This window comes from Tupaia chinensis, unplaced genomic scaffold, assembly GCF_000334495.1.
Source record: "Tupaia chinensis unplaced genomic scaffold, TupChi_1.0 Scaffold000165_2, whole genome shotgun sequence".
In the NCBI taxonomy this organism is placed as follows: domain Eukaryota; kingdom Metazoa; phylum Chordata; class Mammalia; order Scandentia; family Tupaiidae; genus Tupaia; species Tupaia belangeri.
This window is the reverse complement of record NW_006159640.1, coordinates 3,378,008-3,387,214: the sequence shown is the minus strand read 5'-3', so window position 1 is coordinate 3,387,214 and position 9,207 is coordinate 3,378,008. Positions and strand designations below refer to the sequence as shown.

The following is a 9,207-nucleotide window of genomic DNA, read 5'->3' as shown; positions in this document are numbered from 1 at the left end:
AATATTAATTTCTCATCCATTTTAGTTTAAGGAACAGTAGAAGCGGCAGGACTGAAACTTACCTTCCAGCCCAGTGTTCTTCCTGTCCCACCAGAAAATCCAGATGTTACATTTGAAAACATTTCTGATGTGATGTCTTATGAATCTTAAGTTGAAAAGTCTCATTGCCTTTCACTTTTTACTGGAAGAGCAATTGCCTCCGGGTATCTGCCCCAGCGTGTCTAGGCTCCCTTTTATTCTAGACATAGCTTTTCAAATGAAGATAGGTCCCTGAGTGAGAATAGTGTTTTTCCTCCTGGGATCGGTAGGCTGCCAACCAAAGTGGCCACCAGTCCCCTGCCAGTTTGTGGGCATGGTCATTGAAAAGAATACAGTGTTAACTTTCATCTAAGGATAGAGGTCTAGTGTGTTTATTTGAGAAGCCAAATTTGGGGAAAGGAAACTAGGGAGGTTTTGCCTGACACCGCAGCCCCTCCCACCGAGAATAGCTAGGGTCCCTTAATGTTTAAAGGTTGATTTAGTCTGGGGGCCCAGCTGTGGTAGTGTGTGCTGCTGGGATGGTGTACACCCTAGGCTAGACTATGTGGGGGGCCCTGAGTCAATTCCCAGTCCAGCCTGGGTGCTAGGGATGGTGGTGCATGCTTGTGATCCCAGCTGGGGGCGGAAGCAGGAGGCAGGAGACCTTGCTTAGGTCACCACACAGGAAGAATGAAAAAAAAAAAAAAAAAAAAAAACTCAGTCCAAATTGAATATTTTAGTTTATTTATGTCCCATCTTTTTCTTTTTTTTTGAGAGAGGCTTTCGCTACAGGGCGTGTGCGCTCGCCAGACAGACAGACAGACAGAAAGCGAGAAATCACCCCCCAGGGGGGTGGCCACGCCGCAATCCCTTCTCCATTCTCGTCTTGGGATCTTGGGCACGCACGCACACGTGCCCGGCGTGAGATTTAAGCCACCGGGTCCGGGACGCGAACCCTGGTCAACTACGTGGGAGTCCAGCGACACAGCCATTACACTAACTGCTGGTCCCTACGTCCCATCTTTTTTCAAAAAGTATTTGACATCTTTTATATAATCTTTACAACAGCCATATTAAATTAAAAATAGGTAAGGGGCCAGAGTGTGGTGCAGCTGTCAAACGTGATGCTCTGTGAGGCACTTCTATGGGAAAGTGCCCAGTTCCAGTCCAGAGACCTCCGAGTGCACCAGACAGGCGTGCCATGGTCCTAGGATGGCTGAGGCTGGGAATGGATCACAGTGTCAGGACCTGGTTGGGGATGCAGTTTCTCTCTCTGTATCTCTTTCTCTCTCACTGGAGATGAAATAGATAAATAAACTTAAAGAAAAAAAAGGTAGATGAGAGAATTGGCACAAAGGAAAATAAAACAGATAAGTACAACAGCAAAATTCATTCTGTAAGATTCCACTTGCCAAAGGGAGCTCCAGACTTGGCTCTGGAGCTTGGTAGAGGTCAATGGATGGTACAGAGCTAGGGTCACCTAACGAAGCCAGTTGTCTGTTTTTGTAAATAAAGTTTGCTTGTGGGCTAGCTGGTGGCATGGTGGTTAGGGCAACTGGACCCCATGGTTTGAGTCCTGTGCCTGGCGATTTGAAAAATGTGATGGTAAGTGTGCGTATATGCCCAAAATCCCGAAAGGAGGGAGACATGGGGAAGGGATTGCAGCATAACCAACGCCCTCTGACAAAATTTTAAAAATAAGAATTAGAGTGTTATTGGAACAGACCAGGCACACTTGTTAAATAGTGCTTCTGACTGCTTTTGTACTACAGTGACAGTTTAGTGTGACACAGGCTGTAGAGCCCAGAAGCTGACATACTACCCAGCTCTTTAAGAAAATACTGACTCCTGGTATAGAGGAGAAACCTTTTCAGATATCTAATTCACTGTGCCCATAAGACACAATAGTAGTGTACCCAGAAGAAGCCAGTGCTAAGGCCAGAGGGCAGTCCAGAAGTCCTCGGAGGGCGTCTTTGTAGTAACTAGAATGATGTGCTCAGTATGACCTTGTGGGCAAAAATGCCGCAGGTTTCCTAGGGCTGCTTCATACAGATGGGAACTGGCAACAACGGCCCAGTGCAGTCAGCACCCTGTGGTGCCAGGCCCACTGGGAAGAGGGCTCTGTGCATGGCTGAGGTGGGGGTGGATCATGGCATGAAGATCCTGTTGGAGTACCTGTCTCTTTCTCCCTCTCCTCCTCTCATGGAAGAATAAAATAAGTAAAACTTTAAAAAAGGAAAAAGCTCTGTTTCTAAAATAGCTCATTATAGAATCTCAGGGTCATGGGCTGACAGGTAGCGTGGTGGTTAAAGGCACTGGACTCCCACATGGCCAACTGTGGTTCAGGTCCTGGACCTGGCAGCTTTCTCACTTTCCCTTTCTCTCTCTCTCTCTGGTCAAATTAAAATAATACTAGTAACAAATGGAATAAATAAGCATTTTTATAAAAAAAGGAATCTCAGGGTTAGAGGAGATGTGAAAAATTATCTGTTCAAGTGGTCCCAAACTCAGGCTCCTGAAAGTATTTATGAAGATCCTAAAGCTATTTTCATTATTTCTGAAAGCTGCCCTCCTTTGATAGCGCAGCATGGACTTAATCCTCGGCCCACCCCTAATAAATGAGGTACGTTTGGCAAACACGGCTATTTTATTTGGGGCTGGGTGTGGGCTAACAGGATCCCGTGCGAAGGGCCAGCATCGATCAGTGTCGTCCCATAGCCCACGGGGTTCAGTTTGGGATCTTAGCTGTCTTAGACACCGAGCTCCTCCAGTGCCAGGCGCTCACTGTCCTGAAAGTAGGTGTCATTCTTGAAGTTGTTTGGAATCTGGCTCTCCCAGTTTCTGCTCCTTGTTTTTGATTATCCCCACAGGTGACACAGTCTCTCGTGAGGCAGCCTTTTCCCCAGGATACTGCTTGCCAGGCATAAGCATCTTTTGAATAGTCTTTTTTGTTTGTTGTTTTTTTGGTGGCTGTTTACCTCAAAGGTGTGAAGCAGGCCCTTTGGCTTACCAAGACCAAGTTGGTAGAAGGCCTTCCTGAGAAAGTGCTTGGCCTCATCAGCGATCCCGGCAACCACATAGAGAACCAGGACGAGCGCGTTCTGAACGTGATCTCTCACGCCCGGCTCTGGCACTCCCCCGAGGACGTCCCGAAGAGAGAGACCTACTGGTAAGTTCCCGCAAGTAAGAAACATTTCCAACTAGGGGATCTTAGAGTCAGCTTGCTGCTTTAAGTCCCCAAATATTTCTTCTTTTCCTCAAGCCCAGTCATTGTGGACAGTCTCATACAGCTCTGTAAGTCCCAGATGCTCAAGCATCCTTCCCTGGCCAGGCGGATCTGTGCCCAGAACTACTCATTATCCACCACGTGGAATCGAGGTTAGTCTTCCTGGACCCTTGGTCTGGGTATTTTATCTTTCTCCTCTTAGCCATACTACAACTGTCATCCCTCTCCCCCAGACACCTACCCTCACTCCTGTCCTTCATAGTCCCATTTCGAAGGCTCAGACACGTCCTCAGTATCATTATCCATAGCCCAGCCTTTTTAGTTTTAATTCTTTCTTTCTAAACTGTTAATTCAACCATTAGTGGTCAGCTGTGTGTGTTGGGAGCCTGTGATGTGCTAGAGAGCGCCTATAGGCTGAAAGTGCGGAAGATAAGGAGATGGTAACGCACACAGAGGCTCTGCCCTTACACCAAGGCTCTGCCCTCACACAGAGGCTCTGCCCTCACACTGAGGCTCTGCCCTCACACTGAGGCTCTGCCCTCACACCGAGGCTCTGCCCTCACACCGAGGCTCTGCCCTCACACAGAGGCTCTGCCCTCACACAGAGGCTCTGCCCTCACACAGAGGCTCTGCCCTCACACAGAGGCTCTGCCCTCACACAGAGGCTCTGCCCTCACACAGAGGCTCTGCCCTCACACAGAGGCTCTGCCCTCACACAGAGGCTCTGCCCTCACACAGAGGCTCTGCCCTCACACAGAGGCTCTGCCCTCACACCGAGGCTCTGCCCTCACACCGAGGCTCTGCCCTCACACCGAGGCTCTGCCCTCACACCGAGGCTCTGCCCTCACACCGAGGCTCTAGGCTCCTCCCTGCACACCGAGGCTCTGCCCTCACACGGAGGCTCTGCCCTGCGCACCGAGGCTCTGCCCTGCACACCGAGGCTCTGCCCTCACAAAGCACGCATTTTCTTGCAGTGGCCTTCTCTCCCCTTTCACATTTCTCTGTTTGTCTGGTCCATTTTCAGCAGAGCTGCTAGAGTGATTTTTCTTTTTTCCTTTCTTTTATTTTTAAAGAATTATTTTTATTTTACTTTATTTTAATTTGATCAGAGAGGCTACAGAGAGAAAAAGAAGGAAAGAGAGAAAGCAAGCTGCCAGGTCCAAGACTTGAACCACAGTCAGCCATCTGGCAGTCCAGCACCATTAACTACTGTAACACCACCTGCCGCCCCCACCTTTCTTTCTTTCTTTCTTTTTTTTTTTTTTAAATGTTTGCTATAGGGAGGTGTGCTCCCCAGAGAAAGACAGAAAGAGAAAGTGAGAGAGCACACCCAAGGGGGGATGGCCACGTGGAAATCCTTTCTCCTCCATTCTCTTGGGATTTTGGACATACATGCACACATGCCCTTTGGCTATATGGAATCAGTTGTCTTAACCACCATTCCACTGGCCGGCCCTAAAGTGATTTTTCTTTTTTTCTTTTTTTTAAAATTATTTATTTCATCTTATTTATTCGTTCATTTTATTTTAATTTGACCAGAGAAACAGAGAGACAGAGACACAGAGAGAGAGAGAAAGAGGGAAAGTGAGAAAGCAAGTCACCAGGTCTAGGACTCGAACCATGGTTGACTATGTGGGAGTGTCCAGCACCTTAACCACCACATCATCTGCTGGTCCCCCTAAAGTGATTTTTCTATAGGGCAAGTCTTTTTATGTCTTTCCCCTGCCTCAGATCCTTCACTGTCTCCTAGTAATTAAAGCATTTGTCATGGTCTATCAGGCCCCCTGTGATAGGGCTACCACCTCGTCTTGCTAGGTGTGACTGCTTTCCCACCATCCCACCACACACGCCCCGTGCTAAGTTAGCCACTTGCTACTTTCCCTCATCAGGCATGAGCACCCGTGTACCTTCTGCCCGGAATGCTCTTTTCCACTTCCCCTGTTTGACCGAATTCTATTTTAATGCAGCGCTCAACCCTAGCCCCCTTCCTCTGTGAGTCCAGGCTGGGCAGCCGTTCCTCCCTCTGCTCCTTATGCCTTTATGTTGTCATAGGCCGTATCACTGCATGGTCATCATCTAGTACTGAGTATATCCATGCAGGAACCGTGTCATATTCGTTTTGTCCAAAGCATTCAACAGCTCATGGCACACGGTAGGTGTTGACTCGAGGGGCAGGTGGATGAATATGTTGTTTCAGGTGGGGATGTCCAAAGAACACGGGCGTTCTAGTTGGTGGGATCCTCTAGCAGGGACATGAGCCCTGAAATCATTGTGGGTTTTAGGACATCTGCTTGGTTGGGTTTCGCCAGCTTGCCCCTTTGCATACGGACTTCCTGGCAAGGAGTCAGCTTCGCAGAGGTAATGGCACCACTAAGGAAATTAGTGAGCCTCATTAATAGAGGAGTACTTATTGGCCCATCATCAAGTATTACCTCTAATTAAACTGCCCCATTTGGAGCTGTCACTGGAGGAGGGATGTGGAGGGAATTGAATTAGAAACCACAGCAGAGTGGTCTGTGGGGAGAGTCTGAAACCCAAGGTTAGGAGAGGTCCAGGCACATTCATTTTCCTTCCAGATTATATGTGAGGAAACAGGAAATACTTTAGAAAACTATTCTCGAGGTGTGAGTACGATGTAATTTACCAAACAGGTCAGAGTTCATCCATCCGCAGATGGAGGATGGCTTTTCCGTGCACTCAGTAAGGGAGGCCACATGCTCATAAATGGCAGGGCTGTTGACCAAACCAATTTGTAGACATACAGGAGAACGACCTGTGAGTCGTTACCATCGCGCTGTAGCTGACGGTTTCTAAAACGCCAAGGTTTGCCTCCGTGGAGGCTCCTTGGGAGGCTATTCTCAAGGAATCTTTCCAGGCACAGTTTGTCTGGTGGCGGCACATGGCCTCCCGTGGGGACCACCGTGAAGGGCATCTGTGCACATTCATGATGGCAGGCTCACTGATGAGGCAGATGGGGACGGCGTCTCCTCCTGTCATCCGCTTCCGGTAGCATATGTGCTCCTCTCCCAAGGTGAGGCTCTCTGACTGGCCTGGTTTTGTTCACTGCCAGTGTTGAGGACAATCTGGCCTTTTCCCTGGGCCTCTCCTTTCTTCTCAGCCTCTAGTCCAGTGCGTTGCTCTCTCCACCTTCCTGGCTTACCGTGTCGTACTCTAGGCGTCTGGATTGATTTCCTCACACTTGGCCTCAGAGTTGCACACTCTCGTGACTTCACACGTGCCAGTCCTCTCTAGCTAGAATGCCTTTCTTTGTCTGGCAAACTCTTACCCAGGGGTAATTCAGCCAGGGATAGTTTAGCTTGGTAATGTCTGAAGCCATTTTTACTTGTCATGGGATGAGGCAGGGTGGTGGGGTAGGGAGGGAGTCCTAGTAGCATCTAGTGGGTAGAGGCCAGGGATGCTGCTGAACGTTCCGAATGCACAGGACAGGCCCCTGCACCAAAGAGCTGTCTGTAAAGATGCAGATAGTGCCGCAGATGAGAAACCCTGCTCTTACCCATCCTCCAGGTGCAGTTTTAAGGTATTGCTTCTTTCAGGAAGCTCCCCAGCCCTCCTAGAAAGAGTCTGTTTTCCTCTGTGTTCTAACTCTGGGTATGGTTCCTGTGTTGCACTGCAGCACTTATTACCTGTCTAGCTCCTTCAGAGCAGAGAGCAGCTCTCACTCATGCCTGGGGCCCCAGCTTAGAGCAGGTGCTGGAAAGGATCCTGGTAGGGCTGACGTGAACCTCCAGAGACCCCCAGACCTCAGGGTTTGTGGGAGAGGGAACATGGGAGGAAGAGCATTGATTCATCCCCTTCTCAGAAATCCCAGGGTTGACACTGAGGTTTTGTGTTCTGTGATTAGGCCAGTTGTCTAGAAAAACTATCAATGACTTGAGATGCATGGAGGGTAAAAGCTTTAGACTTCTCTGAGCTGGGAAAAGGCTAGACTAATCATCTTTCTCCCCTTGTAGAGTCGATTCTCCTTCAGGTCCGGGGTTCTAGCGGAGTCCGCCTGAGTACCAAGGACCCTCTGCCCCCCATTGCCTCCAGAGAGGAGGTTGAAGCCACTAAGGATCACGTTCTTGAGACCTTCCATCCTATATCGCCCACTATTGACCTTCAGGAGTGCAATGTTTATGATGTGAAAGACGACACAGGTGAGCATCCAAGCCTTTGAGTTCTAGGTAATGTGGAGAAGGGGGGACTTGCTTCTTCCTTCACTAGGAACTTCCTCGGGGCCTTGCGCCTCACGTGCATCATCTCCGAGGACTCATGGAGCAGCCTGGGGAACAAATACTGTCTTCCCATTTTATAGACAAAGGAGGGAGGTTGGGTGAGTTGCTCAATGACTGGCTTTGCTTTGTACCCCTGAGACACCATTCTGTTACATCAGAGTTTTATTGTTCTGTTTGTAAGCCAGAGAACATATGCATTCTTCAGAGGGAGAGGGCGAAGGAGAAAGCACCCCCGGGGGGGGCATGGTCACACCACAATCCTTCTCCATCTCTCCATCCTGTCTGAATTTGGGGCCTGCACACACACACCCAGTGTGTTTTTCAAGCCAGTAGGTCCAGGGTTCAGCCTGTGTAGTCACCTTTGTGGGCTCCTGCTCCTTTAATAGTTAGGCCACAGACCAGCCCAGACATCACAGTTTTTTTTTCTCTTTTTAAAAAATTTTGCCAGAAGGCATGTGCACTTGTTGAAGGGAGAGAGTGAGGGAGGGAGGGGAGAGGAGGAAAGGAGAGGAGAGGGAGTGAGTATGAGGGGAAGAGAAGGTGGAGGGGAGAGAAGGGGGAGGGAGAAGAAGGGGATGAGAAGGGAGGGGAAGAGAGGAAAGAGAGAGAGATGCACCTGGCATGTTTCTTTTTATTTATTTATTTATTTTTGTTTTGGAGAAGTTTTTGCTATAGGGCGTGTGCGCTTGCTAGAAAGACAGAGAGAGACAGAGAGACAGAATGTGAGAAATCACCCCCCCAGGGGGGATGGGCACACACGCACACGTGAGTTTAAGCCACCAGGTCCGGGACTTGAACCACGGTTGACTACATGGGAGTCCAGCGACATAGCCATTCACCAACTGCTGGGCCCAGCTCCTGGCATGTTTCTAAAGTTACCAAGTCTAGGACTTGAAGTGAGCAGTCTCCCACGTGGGATAGAGCTGCCTCAATAACCAGGCCACAGACTGGCCCGACAGAGTTTCAGTGGGTAACCTTTTTTTTGAGAGCTTTTTGCTATAGGGCGCGTGCGCTCGCCAGACAGACAAGAGAGAGACAGAGACAGAAAGCAAGAAATCACTCCCCGGGTGTTGGTCACGCCGCAATCCCTTCTCCTCCATTTTCCTCTCGGGATCTTGGGCACGCACGCACACGCGCCCGGCGTGAGTTTAAGGCACCGGGTCCGGGACTTGAACTGCAGTCGACTACGTGGGAGTCCAGCGACATAGCCATTATGTTAACTGCTGGTCCCAGTAGGTGACTTTTTTTTTTTTCCATCCAAAATACACTGTGCATTGGCTCAATCAAGCACATCAACATACATGTTCTCAGCAAATAATTTTCCAATTCTTATGTCCTGCATACCTTGCCTTTTGTTTTGCCATTTTTGATTCCCCATCCCCCACCCTCTGCCATGTCCTGTCCCATCCTCCTCCCACATTGTCCCTGGCATCCATTTTTTCTCTATATCTCCCCCCCCATTCAATTGTTCTGCCAATGAACTTAATTAGTCTAAATATATCCAATAACTAGCACAGCTGACACATACCTATACATGCACTCAAGTCTGACTTTAGGCATAAACCCCAGTGAGTAGAATGAACATACTATAAAGTAGTACCCAGCTGTGCCCATACAGCTCGCTGCAGTCATCAAGTATGCATTTTTTTTTTTTTACGAAATGATACGAACAGTTTTACCGTTTTTTTTTTTCCTCCTGCAACTAGTTTTTTTTTTTTTTTTACCTAA

At 48.8% G+C, this 9,207-nt stretch overlaps 1 protein-coding gene across 1 annotated transcript in view; it reads left to right on the top strand.

Moving 5' to 3' along the window:
• MRPL37 (mitochondrial ribosomal protein L37) overlaps positions 1-9,207 on the top strand; it is a 20,488-nt gene that overhangs the window by 1,971 nt on the left and 9,310 nt on the right. Inside the window, exons 2-4 of the mRNA XM_006146123.1 lie at positions 3,004-3,187; positions 3,281-3,396; positions 7,216-7,401. Of these exons, the coding sequence (XP_006146185.1) occupies positions 3,004-3,187; positions 3,281-3,396; positions 7,216-7,401 (486 nt within the window). The remainder of the gene's footprint in view (positions 1-3,003; positions 3,188-3,280; positions 3,397-7,215; positions 7,402-9,207) is intronic.